The 17,231-nt window shown below is 57.8% G+C and overlaps 1 protein-coding gene across 1 annotated transcript in view; it reads left to right on the top strand.

The window, feature by feature from the left end:
- The first annotated feature begins 532 nt into the window (after positions 1–532).
- The window catches only part of SRRM4 (serine/arginine repetitive matrix 4), a 44,132-nt gene continuing 27,433 nt past the window's right edge, over positions 533–17,231 (top strand). The window contains exon 1 of the mRNA XM_054219894.1: positions 533–663. Within this exon, the coding sequence (XP_054075869.1) occupies positions 533–663 (131 nt within the window). The remainder of the gene's footprint in view (positions 664–17,231) is intronic.

The following is a 17,231-nucleotide window of genomic DNA, read 5'->3' as shown; positions in this document are numbered from 1 at the left end:
GGGTGAAGGTGGGTCTGTGAGTGAGGGTCTGTGGGTGAGGGTGCTAAACCTGCCTGTAGGGTGGGAGCGTCCAAACCCCCTCAGAGCCATCTGGTCCTGGGTGACCAGCGAGCAGCCCGTGTTTTCCGCAGAGGATGAGAGAGGGGCCGCCGGGTCCTCTCCGGAGCTGCCCTCCTCCAGCCGGGGCAGCCCCGGGGGCGGGCGAGAGCCCCGAGGCAGTCACACACCCCCCCCGAGCCGAGCCGGGCTCCCCGCGGCTCCGTGCGCGGCAGCTGCGGGGAGGCGGCACCGGGGAGGGGACGGCGGCCGGGCCCGGCCCCTCTCCCCGCCTCGCCGGCACAAAACGGGAGGCGGGGGCGGCCGGGGCGCACACCTCCCCGCCGCCGGGGCAGCGCCGGGCCCGCTGCGGGCCGTGCGGGGGATGTAGCGCTCAGCACCGCGGACAGCGGCGGGGCCGGGGGCGGGGGCCGCGGCGGGGACACACATACACACACACACGACACGACACGACACGACACGACACCCCCACGCCATGGCCAGCGTGCAGCAGGGCGAGAAGCAGCTCTTCGAGAAGTTCTGGCGAGGCACCTTCAAAGCCGTGGCCACGCCGCGACCCGAGAGCATCATCGTGGCCAGCATCACGGCCCGCAAGCCACTGCCCAGGTAAGGGCTGCCAGGGCATGGCGGGGGATGGCTCAGGGACACCCCACATCTCACCTCCGGCTGCACCACCCCGAGACTATTCCCCACCCCCAACCGGTACCCCCCCATCAGGAGGGTCTGGAGCGTCACCTCCCCCCACATCCAGTTAGGGGCTGGAGGACCAGGGGATCCCCCCGCAGTGCGTGGGGCAGGGGGATGATGGCTGGCTGGGCCCCCTCCCCAGGTAGGTGCTGCGATCCGAAGGGGAGCAGGCTTGGGAAACTTTGGCTCAGTGGTGCTTGGAGACCGGGAGCTGGCTGTCTCCTGAGGGGAGTAGGGTGGGGGCCTGGAAAGCCCTAGTTGGGCTATGGAGGGGGGGGGCTGTGGTGGGGGTTATCATCCAGAAAGTGTGATCACCTCCATCCCTGCCTTGTTGTGTTGTCTCTGCATCACTTCTTCACCAGGGACCCCCTGGAAGGTGATGCCTGGGGAGGGGAACAGCCCCCTCTCCAGCCGGACCTTGCCTTGGTGCAGGGGGGAGGCTGACGCACCCCAGGGATGTGCACCCCAGAGGCTACAGCTGGCCAAGGTGCCTGCACACAGCCATGGACCGGGGCTGCTGGGGGGTCTGGTGTCCCCCAGGTCTCAAAGCTGAGCAAGCTCAGCTTTGTGTGCCTGGTGCCTGCCTTCCCTGTCCCTCCTGCTCCCAGGGGGCCTGGTGGCCCTGTGTTTGCCAGAGGAGAGGCCAAAGCCCATGAAATGAGGCGAGGGGGATGCTCATACCCACCTGCTCAGCTGGGCTGTCTCATGGGCAAGGGTCCATGTGGCTTCCTCACAACAATGCATGCTCTAATTTAGACCAGTTTTGTTTTGCTGACTGTCTCAATATTGGTTAAAAATACCCCCTTTGCACTGTTTTTATAAGGAAAGGAGGCTTTTTCTGGTTCTCTTCGCTCTGTATTTCCAATGCTGGCTGCTCCCCACGCACTGTGGGGAACAACCCAAAGTTTCATGAAGGCACTGGGTGGGTAGAGGAGAGGGGCTCGGTCTGCAGTGGGCTGGTGTTGGGGGCTCAGCCTGTGCTAAGGAACAGAGAGCTCACGGGAGCGAGCTGTTTTGGATGCCTCCCCTGCCAGCAGAGGCTGTGAGCCGCAGCAGCGAGGGGGACAAGGGTCCCACTGAGAGTGCTGTGGGGGAGTCACTTCTGCCCCCGCGGCCCAGCTTCCCAAGCATGAATTTTTCCAATCTCTCTGATTGCCATTAACCAGAGTAGGAAATTGGGAAAGGCACGGCTTAGGCTTCCAAAGGAGAAGAGCAAATCTCATTTCCACGGGCAGCGTTTGCAGGAGTTCAGCCTTCGTCGGGGAGAGGAACCACTGTGGCTTTCTCCTCCCCTGCATCGGGCTACCATTGGCACCCAAAGGGGCCATCAGTGGGCTGGGTGCTGGCGCTCACACACACAGACGCTCTGTCCTGCCCAAATGTGCCTGAGCGAGCCATGCTGCTTAAATATCTTGCAGTCGGAGATGTAATACAGCAACAAATTAGGGCATTGGGGAAATACAGCAAGCTCAAGTACTGGGAATGATGCACAGCTCTACACGGCAATTTGGATTGCTGTGGACACCCTGGTCGGGCTGAGGAGCGTTTGCGTTTGCAGCTCTGTTAAAAAGTTAATAAATGCGCACGCCTTTCTGTTTCGCTGGCAACGCCAGCTCCGGCAGCAGGGGAACCGTCTGTGCAGGGGTCGGGAGCTCTCGGTACTTGGCAAAATGGACCCGCCAGCTCAGCTTTGCTGCCTTTTGCACCTTGGCACAGGCGGATCCTGCCTGATGGGGTCCCCCAGCCGGGGTGTGCTCCGCACAACCGGCCACAATGCTGCCAGGTCCCTGTGTTGGTGCAGCCGGCTCCTTTTGTCTCCTCGCAGCGTGTGCTGCCGGCTGGGGCCCCGGGACATTCCCTGCGGAGCAGCCATCTGTGCTGCTGCCCTCCCTACAGGTGAAGAGTGGGGTCAGCCCCGGGGGGCACGCTCCCCGGGGCCTGCGGGGTGTTTGTGCTCACCCCTGACCTGTGCCACGGAGGGGCTTTGCTGCCAGGGGGGCTGAAGCCTAAGGCTGGGGGAGCAGGAGGACCGCAGTCCCCGGCTCCTCTTGTAAGGGCTGCCAGCTTGGCTTGCCTGGCGCAGGGCTCTGCTGCCTTGGCAGGATCACACCTACGAGATGCCAGATCTCACATCCCCAGGGTCTCGCAGTGGGTCCCCATCGGGGTACGCAGCAATGTCTCCAGCACCCCAAGCCAGCATCAGGTTTGTAGCCCAGCCATAGCCAGAGCCAGCCTCCTGCTCCCCATCCGCCGGGAGAGCAGCCCCAAGGCTGGCAGCGGCTCCTCTCGCAGCCGTCTCCGCGCCTGGCTCCGCTCTGGGATTGTTTTTCCTGAAGGTTTCGCTGCGTCGCTGCTCGGATCGGCCTCTCTTCCCCGATGATGCTCCCAGCTAATTTAAGAGCAAATGACTGCGGTGCCAGCGAGCAGAGCGCACCAGAGAGGAGACGGGGAGACCAGTTAGCCAAATGAAAAATTAAGATGACCATCTGGATTTCTGTTTTCTCCCACACTTGACAGCTGCTCCTCTGCAAGCACCGCGGATCTCTGCCCTGGATCCGGCCCCGTGCTTCCCGCAGCAGTGGAGGCGACGGTGGGGTTTCTAGGCCAGCGCTGCTCATTTCCCCGTTAATTTTGCTGGCTGGTCCTGTGCCCTCAAGGGGAGCCAAGGGACTTGGTAGCATCGTGAGGGTCCTGCTGGGAGCCCCCACAGTGGCCATTGCCCAAATCCATCCCTGCAGGGTGCCTTGGGCATGGCTAATGGCTCAATCCAGCATCCTCATGGGGCAGCAGTGGGGTTCCTGGGGCAGATGGTTTTCCCCCTTCCAGCCGGCTCTTCCCTGTGCCCCATCCCTCGCCACCACCTCGCTGCTGGTCCCAGAGATAAAGCCTCTTCCATCTAAATTCCCCATGATGTTTGGAGGGTTAAAGCTCTGCTAAACCCAGGGTTCATGCTGGAACAAAAGAATACATTAATCCCTTCCCTCTCGTCCTGCTGGGGCTGGGGGGGACACTCACTCTGGCCCCTGACGCAGCTCCGCGCCCGGAGCAGCGCTCTGCCAAAGTAAATGGATTATTGACCAGTTTGCAGTGTGAAAGGAAAAACCGAGGCGCTGGGGAAAGGGGCTTTTCCAATTAACCTTTCCCCACGCAGGGCCCGGCGAGGCTTCACTGTGCAGCCTGGGGCTCCGCTTCTGCGGCTGGGGGTGAGGGACCCGCTGGCTTGGGGAGGCTGGGCAGCGCTGGGGCTACCTCATGCCTGCCTTTGCTGGGAGGATTGCCCCAGTGCATGCAAAATACCAGGTTGGTTTGAGAGGTTTGTGTGCCCGGAGGGTTGGGATGAGGGACAGGGAGCTCTCCCCCTGCTCCAAGCCCCTCTGCTGAGCCGGGGTGTTCCCATTCCCTCTAGCTGGTCCATAAGGATGCTGTGATCCCCACCTGGCAGCTGCGAGGGACTTTGGCTCTTGCGAACTCTTTAAACCTCCAGTGATGAGGTGCCACCAGTCTCTGCCCAGCCTTTGGGGATGGGTATCGCTGGCCCTGTGACTAGGACCCCCTTTCCTCCCTCTTGGCGGGGCTTTTGGCTGAGGCTGTCCCCCCACCGTGACCCTGGCCGCAGTGTGGAGGCTGGGAGCCCCATTCGTGCTCTGCAGCCTGACTGCTCCGGTGCTGCTGCGTATTTCATAAGCATCCATCCGATGGGGAGCCCAGGGGTCCCTGGGGCTCCCTGGGGTGCTCCAGGGCCCCCCGGGGACCCGGAGCTTGTGCAGTCTGGGGCTTTGTGGGATGCTTTTGGGGGTGTTTGTGTTCCCTATTCCCACACCACCAGCCACAGCAGCGTAGCACAGGCTGCCCTGCCCCAGCACCCCCAAATTCAGCCGAAATCCACTTCTACATGAAAAGTGAGGGCATTGCTGAGGCTGGGGGCTGCGGTGCAGGTATCAGCCGGTGATGCCGGGTGAGCACGGGCAGTGCTGGGAGAAAGGAGGCTCCTGCATCCCTCCCTGCCAGATGGCCTAAGTGGGTCACATCAGGGCAGTGCAGGGGATTTGTGCTTTAACCCTTAATCCCCCGGGATGTGCTGTGCACGGAGGGGGAGGGCAGGCTGTGTTGCTGAAGTGGGATTAAGCGTCTTTTTGCCACCTGGTTTGCCATCGCGGGCGATCTTGGTGACGGGTCTGGGCACTGCTGGGACAAGGGTGGCAGCGTGTCACCCCCGGCTGCACTGGGACTGGGCAGGAGCAGCTGTGGCACTGCAGTGCCGGGGGGGTCACAGTATCCCCAGTGAGGGCAGAAGGTGGCTGTAATTCCCCTGTGAGTTTTGGCCCAGCGGAGAGTCCCTGATGGGCTGGGGACCAGTTCTCTTCCATCCCAACCTCTGGCTTCCCGGCCATGTTTTGTCCCCAACAAACGTCGGGGTGTGGTGCTGGGGAGGAAGCCCCTGCTGATGGCCCCACCATGCCCATGGCCCCCCGCTCCTGTTAATCCTCCCCCTTGTTGGTGGGGCATCTGCTCTGCGGGAAGAGGCGGCGGCAGGGCCGGCCGCGCCAGCCGCCTGGCTGCCATCTGCTCCCTCCCGCTCCCAACGAGCCCGAGCGCTAATGAGCCCATGGCCCCGGCCCAAGCGGGGGGAGAGGGGCTTGAAAAGAAAAGCAGAGGGGGAGAAGAAAAGCCCCTTCCTCGGAGGGGCTGTCAATAGGGAGGCTTTTGTCTGCCCCTGCCCTCCAGCTCCAGCTGGACGGCGGGAGCGGGGAGAGCTAATTAGGCAGCTTGAGAGCTGCTGGGGGGAGCCGAGCGAGGGGCAGAGCCAGGGATGCCTGCGAGACCCCCTCCCTGCTGCTCGCAGAGCCTTCCTCCTCCTCCTTCCCCCCAGCACCATCCATCTGCCTCCCCGCTGGACCGGTGCTGGGGACTTGAGTCCCTGCTGGCCTCCCCAGTGGGGTGGGGGACACCTCTGTCCCCAGAGAGGTGGCCCTGCTGGCATGTTGGAGGGACGGATCCACATCAGGTTGGGTGGGATGCAGCGAGTGCCACGCAGCACAGCTGGGCTCATCACCCATGGGTGCCTTAGCCAGGGGACATCAGCATGGGATGGTGCACAAGCAGCTAAGGGTTGAGGGAAAGGGGCCTTTGGGAGCCCCCACAGGAGCCCCAGGTTCATGGATGGGGACTTCTTAGAGACTTTGGGTACCCCCAAAAAGCACTGCCTCTTCACTCTGTGACCCTGCCCCGGGCATGTGGGGCTTTGTCGCTTTCACCTAAAAGCTCCCAAAAGCGGACGTGGGGCTGAGGGTTGTCGCCAGACCAGCAGCTGCAGGGACTGGAAACCAGAAGGGCGGTGGGAAACACCAGGGTTTGGAGGACGGGCAATTTCTGGCCTGTAAAAGTTCATCTGAACGTTTTGCTTTGTGCCCAAATCTGGCCCTGTGGCTCTGAATCCCATGCCCGCCAGCAAAAAACATGGGCATGACCTGGCCCTCGGTCAGAGTGAAGGTCCACAGCGTCTCGTGGGGAAACATGGGGTGTAGCGTGCTCTGAATCTGGGGCTTGAATCTCCCCATCTCCGGGGAGGAGGGAGCCCACGGTGTCCACGCTGCGCTGTGGCAAGCACCGTATCCGATCTCCTTACCCTCCTCATCAGATGAAGGATGAAATCGGGTGGAAAGAAGCAAAAAGGGGCAGGGGGGGGAAGTCTGCTGGCTGGCCAGAGGATCATTTTATAGAAATATTTAATTTCACCCTTGAACAAAGCTGCCTGCAGACGCTCCTCCGGCTGCCGGGGAGCCCCCCTGTCTGCAGATGCCGCAGGGGCTCAGCCGCAGATGCCCCGGTGGGGTCCGGCACCGCGGGGGGCTGTGCTGGCCGTGGGGTCCCCTCCCTGCTGGGCTCAGCGCCATCCCAGCGCTTGGGTGAGGCTGTTTCATTGAGGTACCCAAGTGTGGAGCAAGAGACCAGGGCAAAATGTGGCAGTTCAGGGTCTTGCGTGTCCAGGGTCCATCCCTGCCCGGCTTGGGGAGAGCTGGCAGATGCCCCCGTAGCAGCACCATCCCTGGCTCGTCTCCCGTCCCCAGAGAGGCAGGAGAGCAGGGCTCTTAAACCTGGCACGTGTGTTTACATCCCTCTCTCGAGGTCTAAGTAATAAATAATTAGGGCTGCAAGGCCCTAAATAATAAATAGCAGCGATGACCCCGATGCCAGGGATTGCTAAAGAGCTTCTGTCCACCAGTGGCTCCTGTGGCCCCTCTCGTCTCCTTGCTGTCACCAGCCGGGTCAGCCTGTCCCACTGCAGCTTGTCCCCAGAAAGGGGTCTCTGCTCTTCCCCGAGGTCCCCCGGCATGGGGGATTTCTCCTTCCAGAGGGCCATGGCTGGAGTCTGCTCAGCCCCGTCCCTGTCCCTTCTCACATCTCCATGTCTGGCAGCTGGACCTTTCTATACGTACATTTTTCTATAAGATGAATTTATCAAATGCAAACCCAGAGTCACTGAAATTAAATCATTTCATGCATGACCACCCTTTCCTTTTCTTGTCTTTTCTCCTTTTCTCCCTGCTGCCACTAAAACCTCTTCATCATTGCAAAGCCCGACCCCGGCTGGCAAAGCCCACCCGCCTTTCGGCTGCAGGTGGTGCCGCGGCTTTGCCACAGCCCCTGGTACAGCTTAAGCTCCCAGGGGCTCTTTGCTGTCAGGGGAATGTGGGTGCACTGTGCCCCATGGTTCTGCCCTGCCCCACCAGAGACCCACATGTGGCTCCCAGCCCCCTGGGTCCTCCTCTGGCCCCGATACCTGGTGGTGCCACCAGCTGGAAAATGGGGCTGGACTCGATGCCCATGTTGGAGCCCTTTGGCATTCCCAGCAAAGGGCAGGGAGAAATGCCAAACCCCAGGAGCCAGTTGGCTTTCGCAGCCCCACTTGGTGATTTTATGGGTGCGTGCAAACATATAGAGGTCATGAGTGCCTGAAATCCGGTAGGAGCGGTGGATCCCAGCGGCACAGTATCCATAGCAGGGCTTTGATGTAGCGCAGATTTTGTCTGTGCCCAGGGAGGTGCGGGCTGGACCACCACCTCTGGCTGCATGGCCGGGCACAGTGCCCACATCTTGGTGCCACCATCACCTGGCAAAGGCCACGCAACCCACTGTGGGACACCGGGTGCTGCAAAACTGGCTTCTCCCTCAGCCACTCGAGCAGAAAGCGCTGACAAACACTGGGAGTTTAAAAATAGCAGGTTTTTTCGCACGCGGCGGGAGCACTTTCCCTGCCAGTGCAGCGGGGACTGCAGGAAGGGCTTAAAAAAAAAATAAAGCGGGGAAAAAAACTCGATAAAAAACTCGATTGGTGTTTCAGGCTGGCTGAGCTGGGTATCCCTGCCTGTGGCCCAGGCAGGAGACAGCAAGGCTGGGGCTAACTGCTTCGCTGATGACCCGTTTAACACTTCATGTTTAATTTATGTCTTGTCATTAATGAAAGAAGAAACAGCTGCTGCTGCCTAGCCCTGGCTGGGAGCTTTGCAGAGGATGGAGGTGGGAACGGGGGCAGCAGGGAGGACATCTCGTTTGCCCCCAAGGGGCACCTGGGTGGGCAGAGGGGTCAGGGGCAGCACGGGCAGGGTCCCGCTGCCTGCGGGGTTGCTCTGCTCTCTCCTCCCGGCTCCTGCTTCCCGCCATGCGAGCAGGGGATGCTGCGACGTACTGGTACGGGCTGCAAAGATCCTTGTGCTGTTGGATCCCAGGGCCGGGGGCAGATGCCCATCTCACATGCAGGTGGCTGAAAATGCTGTAAGACCCGCGGGCTGTGATGAGAAAATGGTTTTTCTCTGCTGCGAACCCCAAATTCCAGCAGTGCATCATCCCAACGGAGCGGGACAGCACTTTGGCAATGGGCTGGTTGTATTGAATTTATCTCTGTGCCCGTGTGTGTTGGGGTGTGACCGGAGGAGAGTGGGGTAGGAGGCTGTGATTTTAGCTACGTTACTGTCGGGATGAAGAATTAGCTGTTGCCCAGCAAGAGAAATATTTTTGCATTAAGAGAGATCTCACAGTTAAAGACCACCTGCTGAATTAATCTGTGGGTCAGCTGGAGCCGCCGTATAACCAACCCCCCGCCAACGCAGTGCATCTATAACACCAATGTATAATAGCACGTAAATATATCATGACTTATTCTCTGCTGCTCCATCATCCACGGCCAGTGGAGCAGCCCTCCTTAGTGGGGTGGCCATGGACATGGCATACTGGGCATGGGAGGGCGGTTAGGGCTTTGGCCCTCAGAGGGGTATCTCTCCCTGAGGCTGGTGATTTCAACTCTGGGAATCTATTGCCTGTAAAGCATTTGCCCTCTTCAAATCCCCCCTGCTTCAATCAGAGCACGGCCAGATTCGTTACAATGGGGAGAAGCAAGAGAAGTGGGTTCAGCACTGCTTCTTCTAAGAGGTTTTTATTTGCCAAAAAAACTCCAAGATCCAGGAACATATAACAGAAAAAAAAAATCCAAAGCAACAATGCAGCAGAGTGCCCATGTTTTGCCTGCCCTTCCCTGCTGTGTTGGACGGGCTCCGTGGTTATCTGCCTGACGCAGCCGCCTGCCTCGGCCCTGCCTTTGTCTGCCCGTCAGCCGCGCGTTGGCCGAGTTAATGAGGGGTGATGGTGCAGGGCCACCGGAGCAGAAAAGTGGGTGGATAACGCGTGCCAGGGGGAGGGAGGTGGAGTGGGGTCTGGGTAGGCATCGCCAGTGGAGGAGGAACAAAGGGAGCTGCTGGTTCATCACAGAGATAGGGGCATTTTGCAGCCCAGCACCCCCTGGGTGTGCCCTGTGTCTCCTGATTGAGGATGGACAGGATCTCCTGGTGACCTCCTGTGTCCCTGGACCCTGGCTGCCCCAGGGAGGTCCCTGTGTGGAGCTGAGCTCTGCAGGACACAGGACATGTTGGCTGCTTTTCTCCCAGGATCCTGGGGCGTCCCTGGATGCAGGGATTCTGTTGCCCATTGAGTCCAATGGCTGGAGAATTCATTGGCGCAGTTTTGGACCAGTCCTTGTGCTCTCCCAAACATTTCCCACGTGTGGTTCGGGAGCCAGCACAGGTGAAGAATGTCCTTAGGATGTTTTGGAGGGCTTTTTTGATGTTTCAGAGAGTCCAGCCTGATAGATGCAGCCGTTTCATGCTCCAGGTACATCCCTGCCCTTGCCGAGAGCGTGGAGCATCTCAGCACCTGCAGGGACAGAGATAAAGGCACAACACCAGAGCACGTGCCAGTGGCAGGTTTGGCTCTCAGTGTTTGCTGCCTCGTGGCAGTAGTTACTACCCCATTGCCCTCAGGGGCTCCCCAGAAGTGTTTTTTCCACTCACAACCCCGATATCCCCGTTCTTATCCCTCCAAGCGGACTCGGATGCTCAAGGGCAGGCACTCAGCATGGGAGCTGCCACCATGGGGACGGGTGGGTTAATTTTGCGGTGGAGGTTTGTGGTCCAAAGCGCTGGCTGTCGGCTCTGCTGGGCTGCGAATGCCACCGAAGGCACGTTCATCCCTGATTAATGGAAACTGAAAAGCAGGATCCTGAGGACCCGTGGCTCCCCTGCCCCCACCCCGCCGCAGGCTGACACTGCCAACCCTCACCCTGCGCTGCCGGCGGGTTTGTCCTGCGCGGAGCAGAGGACGGCGGGTCTCACCTTGCCTTTCCGCTGTGGAAAAGCAGGCGGCAGAGCCCACGGCTTCACCCTGCACCCTGCCTGCAGAGCCGGTGCTGGGACATGGCCACCACCCCACTCCCCCAGCTCGCCCTCCCCACCGCGTCGGTATTGATTTGATCTGAACTCCCTTTAACGTGCTGTGATTTCTTTCAATTAGGCTTTGAGCAAGGCCTCTGCGGCGTTCGATAGAGCCAGCCCCAGCACGGTGCCTGGACCACGAGGTCCAGAGGGAGATGCCTGGGGATGCTCTCACATCCCTGACATGAGCATCCCTCTGTGTCTTATTTTCCCCCTGTCCCATGAGGATGATCCCACTGCTTAGAGGTTGCTCCTTGTCCCCTCTGCATTTCCTAGTTCTTTCCATCCCTTGGACTGGTGGCTTTGCTACCCCAGCCCATAGGAGAGATTTGCCGCATCGTTAGCTGGTTCACCTTCCTAATTTAGACGAGCTCCAGAGCTGCATGGTCCCCCCCTGCTCTGTGCAGGAGCAGCCCCACCGCCAACCGGAGCTGAACCCAACCTGAGCCACCCTCATCTCCCCATCCCCGGCAAAGCCGCCTTGCTTTCCCCTTTCTCCTTGGTGGCTGTCACCTCCTCAGGGACGCACTTAGCCAAGTCAGGGCTTGGTGTCACATTGTTTCCGGCAAACTAATGGGCAGAGTGCTTGTTTTCAGAGATTGTATAGAGCAGAAATCCCTGCACTTCATCGCCAGCTGCAATTACCGAAGCCAAGTCGATGCGGTTGATGGTAATAGGATGGTAACACTGTCTGAATTTGTATTTAATGCTGATTCCAAGGGTCTATAATTTTCATCAGCACCACATGACTTTTTATAGAACAGAAAAATGTGAGAGCAGTTAATGAGCTGTAATTCTGGAGAGCTTCTGCCTTGATTGGGACTAATTATTTTCTTTATAAAAATAATTAACAATCCACACAACCTATAGAGTGAAAGGCATGTGGCATTAATTAAACCATGTGGTATTTTCAACCCACCTTTATCTCCCCTTTCCCAGCACACCCCAAATAGACGGTGGTGTTCCACTGCAGAAAGCCAAGCTGGGCGCGAGCACGCACCGGGGCGAGGGCTCGTGCAGGGCTTTTCGCAGGTCCTGAGCGAGAGGGCTGCACCCAAATCCACCTCCGCAGCCTCCCAGCCCTGTGTGTACTGTAAAAATCCTCATTTGGGTATGAAAGGCTGTTTTGGCTGGAATAAGGTGATGTTTTACACGCGTGGGCAGCCCGTGATGGGTGCAGAGGGGATGCTGGGGATGTCTCTGTGTTTCTGCTGAAGAGCAGCCGGTGGGACCCCGGGGGGGATGCAGGGGGCTGTGCTGGGTGCTGTCACTTGCTGTGGGGCATCAGGATATCCCAAAATTGAGATGGCTGCTTTGCACAGGCCGAGCCCTTCTTCTCCAGCGCTCTGAGATCCTGGGATGAGTCCCAGGCGAATGTGCCCCAGCACTGATAGTGTGCGGGTCCGTGTGTGCTTAGACACGTACTTACATAATATATAATTGTTAACAAGACTAATTCCTCTATTTTCCTGGAGGTATTCTGAGAACTAATGAATATATTTGCATAATCTTGATTTTGTTTATGAATAATTCTGGATTATCCGAATGTGAGTAACACTGGGGCTTTGCCGTTCTAGATTGCCTTTCAGCTGAGGATAGCAAAGCATTTTACAAATATTAGTTCAGCCTCACAAATTTCAGCAAGCGATAAAATTATTATCACACCCAATTAAAGATGGATGTGCCAAAAAGTGGTCTGCCACGGGGCCCAGGATTCCGGGCACCCACCTGCCTCCTCCAAACCTTCCCCTTAGGGAGCAGCAAGCCAAGGAATATTCTCCCCTTTCTCTTTTGCGATGATTTAAAACAACGTTGAGGGTGGCAGGTGGCATGGAGGGTTGTGGCCGAGACCTGGGAGCAGACAGGGGGGTTTCTTTCTGGCTCTGACCCCCAAACAGCCCTGGGTGCTGCAGCACCAAGCACACCGGTGCCTGTCGTGTGTCAGGGGTGGCATGGACACACCTTCTGCCCTCCTTGGAGTGCAGTGGGAAGAGGAAAGGACCTGCCTTCACCCCCAGAAACTCTCCTTAACTTAAAACCCCCTTCACCAGTCCTTTCTGGGCAGCTGGCAAGACCACCGAGGTGTTTCCCACGGGACCAGGGGGTGTTACGGGGAAGGAGGATTGGCATCAAACCAAACCCTCCCACCCATAAAGCTGCAATTTGGTAATTTCCCAGCTCAGCTGACATAGGAGATGTGATACAGGGAGGCAAAGGGCCCTTCTGGCCATAAAACCCCCGGCAGCATGTAGCAGGGGGGTTAAACCCCACTTGTCACGTCCCTTCCTGGGCTGGGAACGTTGTAGGCTCATGTCTCCAGCAGGAGAAATCTGTTGCTTAATTCCTTTCTGCGGGAGCTAATCGCTGCCCACGCATCCCCGTGAGGGGACATCTGCTTCTCGTGGTGTCACTGAGCCCTCCCGGTCCCAGGTGGCCCTGGCATGCGTCGTGGTGGGATGGATGTTTGGGAGACAATCCCAAATGAGGGGATATCCTGGGACTTCTGTCTCACCAGCCCCCCCCAAGCGCAGCAGACCGATTCTTGCTGGCTGCTGCCTGGGGCTCCCCCCCACCGGCTGCCGTTCACGGGCAGAAGATGTTATCCTCCACCTCCCTAATTCGGGGTAGAGCAGCACTGGCACTGCCCTGCTCGGGTGATGCCCCTGGACAGGACACCTGGGTTGGGGCCACCCATTCGCATGCACCCACAGGTCTGCCCTGACGGGGTTTGAGCTTTTTTTAATGTCGGAGTCATTTCAAGCTGAGCCTTTGGGATTGCTGTTCATTAGCTGCAGGTGGACATGCGTGTCTGTGTCCTGGCACATGGGGTGGTTTATTAACGGGGTGCGGTGACCTGAGTGTCCCTGTCCCCAGCCTGGATGGACAGGGCAGCCGCCTTCTCCATGCTTTCCACATCAACCAGAGTCTTTCCCAGGGAGCTCTGTGTGAACGGGTTGGTTTTTTTGGAGCTGGGACCTGAGTGTTGGGACCTCCAGTGCATTTTCCCCTCTTTTTCCAGTGGCAATTCAAAAAAAGCAAATTAAGGGAGAAGAGGAAAAAGCTTTATGTGAGCGGCAAAGGGAGTGGATCTTCTCCAGCCTTGCTGCCTCCAACGTGCCTTATTACTAATTCATTTTTAAACTGATCTCTCAGCGCTCCCAGGAGTTCCTGGTAACTGTGTGCTTACAATCCCCTATTTGATTAAAATTTAACGAGCTATGTTATTGGCAAATACACTATTTCGCTGCTGTTCGCCGTGCCAAATGGCATGGAGGGAATCAGTGCATCGCAGAGAGCACCCGTAATGACAACGCACCATGGATGTGGCATCCCATGGCCCGGCCCTGCCATCGTTTGGCAGCACACAGGGTGGCTTCCTCATTAAGGAGCGAGCCCAGGCTCGCCGGGAGGATAATGCTCTCCAAAGATCCCGGATTAACCTGTGTGAGGGACTGGAATCTTGTGTGCAAGCACAGCCCCATCCATGGCAGCCAGCACTGGAGCAAGACGCTGCTGCGGGGGCTTGGCTTGATCTTGGGGTGCTGTGGTGACACAGGGGACACACCCTGGGTGGGGGGGTTGGCACTGTACAGCCCATTGGGTGTGAAGGTGCTCTCCAGCCTGACCACATTGCAGACAGTAACAAAGCGCTTCTGTTCTGGGACATCCTTCAGGTTGTTTTTTGTTTTGTTTTGTTTTTTTTAAACCCTCCTAAAAGGTTGAGCATCGTCTCCCAGTGCTCCTCAGCTTCCAGCTCGCAGTGTTGTGGTGGGAAGTGCCCAACCACAGCAGCTGGGCTCCCTCTAGCCCGTGGTCCTGCCCTTCGCCTGGCTTGGGTTTGCCCTTGTGGGCAATTGATTAGTGAGAAATTTGAGCTCAGATCCAGGTTTTTCCTAATTGGAAGCTCTCCGAGGGCTGCTGAGGGCTGCCCCCATGCCTGGGCACCAGCTCTGCCCCCTTCACTGGGGAGCTCAGGGCTGCCTGGGGGATGATGGTAGGGACGGGGTCTGGGTGTGCCGTTTGTGGCCAGCTGGGAGTTAGCCATGGGGCTATGGCAGGGTTTAGTATAAGCTCTTGGCCCCAGTCCCTCCTCAGACCAGTCCCTGCCATGCCAGGGTCACTCAGGTGCCTGGAGCCCCCCAAAACATGGGTCAGGGCTGTGCAGGATTGTTGTGCTGTGGTGCAGCTCAGCGTAATGTCGGTACTTTCAGCTCTGTTTGCACGCACCAGGGAGAAGCTAAGGCTCCTCTTTTGCTATTCCCTGATTGAGGAGAAAACTGGCTCCTTTACAGGCATGGGAACCTGCAGGGTATTTGTCTAAGGAGGAGGATCTGGGGGTAGGAAAGGCACAACATTGTCCCCCTGAGAGCCAGCCTGGCCCGGCAACGTGCAGGTGCTGACGGGCACGAAGCTCCACAGAGACCTCCGAGCCGGCAGCGTGGGAGTCACAAGATGCCGTAGAAACTGCTCGAGACGGGGCAGCAGTCCAGGTTTCCTTAGGAAATGATATGACTGCATGCCATATTCCTCGGGTTTATCTCTGCTGTCGCTGGCAGGCGGTCAGCGGAGCCATCCCAGATTGCTGGAAGCAAGGGAAGGTGACACAGAGCCCTGCAAGGCGGCCGGGGTGCGCGGGTGGGAAGAGGGATGGGAAGTGCCCCTAGGGAGAAGGGGACCCAGCCATGGGGAGCAGGGAGAGACTGTGCTTGCCCTCGTCCCTGACCCTATCTAAGACGGTCCACGGGAGCATCTCTTTCCCCTGTGGAGTTTTATGCTCCGCCAGATCCGTTCATCCCGTGCTGCCCAGAGGGAGCCGCCGCCAGCTGGTGCCCGGGACGGAGCCCTCCCCGCGGGCTGCGACCACACCGTATCCCCCAAAGCATCTGGCACTGACCCCGTGCTGCTACCGGGGCCTCCTCCAGCAGGGAAGCTCCTCTGTTCTGATTCAACCATGCATAGCAAATCAACTGCTGGAAAATAAAGAGCCAAGCTGCTTTTTTGGCCCAGGATGCGATAAGAGCGGTCGTTAAACGTTTCTGGAGTCCAAGAGGCAAAAGGAGCGGCTGCCGCATTCAGGCTTGCAGCAGGACACAGGGTTCCCGGGAGCAGGAGGGGGAGGCGAGTCACGGCTGGCAAAAATTGGATGAAAAATGTATATTATGGAATTGTATTTCTCTTCTGTGTTTAAACTGCCTCAAGAAAACCACGCGCTTCTCTGCAGCTGGTGCCTCTGCTGATGCACGGAAAAAATAGCGGGGAGAAGATTAAAATTGAACTGGCTTGGAGTCTGTGTAATCAGGGAAAATATCTCGGTGATTTGCTATTATAATTTTCAATAACAAACTGCAGGGCTCCTGCCGCACTAATAGTAACGGTTTGAATGAGGTGGGGAAAGAACCTGCCGTGGGGTGTTTGTGTGTGTGTTTGTGGGAAGCACTTACAATTTTCCCCGTCTCCTAATTTTGAAGAGGTATTTTTAGTGCATATTTCAAAGAGCTTTACGTAAACACATCTGCTGGAGTTTTTGCTTGGCAGTGTCTTTACAACCTCCTTTTCTTCCCCCTCCCTCTCCTGGGATAAAGGAACAGTTTGACCATTTCTTTTTCAATCAGATGAGCAAAGCTAGAGAGCAAGAGAGAAAATAAAAGGGTCATTTTGCCAGCGACAAAAGGCTTCTTGGCCCAAAGTGGTGGATTTTAGAAACACTGTGAGCAGCTCAGCCAAGAGCCCAGGGCAGAGGTGCATCGGAGGTGGCCGTGGCAGAGAGCTGAGGGGATGCAGGAGAGCAGGGAAGCCAGCCTGCCGCCTGCCCCCTCCTGTGTAGCCGAAACCTCCAGGTGAGGAAAGGAGAGGAAAGATGCGATATTCAATCATGTGTCCAAGCACTTTATGGATGTTACTCAGGAAAAGTGGCAGAAGCACCCCTGGTGCGAGCGGCTGCAGGCACAGGAGTTTCTCCCTCTTCCCCTCGGGGCTTTGTGCCTGCTACAGATGCCTGTGTCCTTTCACAGGCTGATGTTCCCAGTCCCCAGGCGAGGCATCCGTCATTGGTTTAATGCCATTGAAACATTCATAACTAATAGACTCATCAGAGATGCTTTAACCTTTTTCGGTTTTGGGGCTCCAGTTGGCTGGAGACGCTCCTACCTTTTCGCCAGGGGCTGTGGAGATGATGGGAATGCAGAGCCAGCCAGGGCTGAAAAGGGCAAGGTAATAAAGTTTCTGTATCGGCTTTCCAAATACTCTGTCCTGAGCTTGGAAGTGCTGTTGGTGCAGGTCTGCCAAGAGCCGTCAGTGCTCAGGGTCTCCGATGTGCTCATGCGTGCGGCCAAGTGCCCTGCAGCACCATTCCTGCTCGGGCTGTGCATCCAGCACCCAACCCAGCTGCATGTGGAAAGTAAAATGATTATAAAAATAAAAGGCTTGGTTAGCATGATCCAGCCCCAGCGTGCTTACGCTGCTGCTTGCAAAGCAGCTGGGAAGGACAGAAAAGCTGCGGCCAAGCTACAGAGGGCTGGACTGATGGATCCTGTCCCGCAGAGGCAAGGGAAGATGCTGCTGAGGTTGCAGATGGCCTCATGGCAGGGTCCGGCAGCTGAAAGGTCACTAGGAAGGTAATTTTCCTGCTTTTCTCTCATCTCGAGAAGAGGAGCTGAGTTACTGCAGGGGAAAAGGATGATTGATGAAAGCTTTGTGGCAGGAGAGTGCTGCGAGGCCGGGGCAGAG

The sequence above is a fragment of the Rissa tridactyla genome, chromosome 13, assembly GCF_028500815.1.
Source record: "Rissa tridactyla isolate bRisTri1 chromosome 13, bRisTri1.patW.cur.20221130, whole genome shotgun sequence".
NCBI classification, from domain to species: Eukaryota; Metazoa; Chordata; class Aves; order Charadriiformes; family Laridae; genus Rissa; species Rissa tridactyla.
The sequence above is the reverse complement of the archived record's forward strand: the minus strand, read 5'-3'. Positions and strand labels throughout refer to the sequence as shown.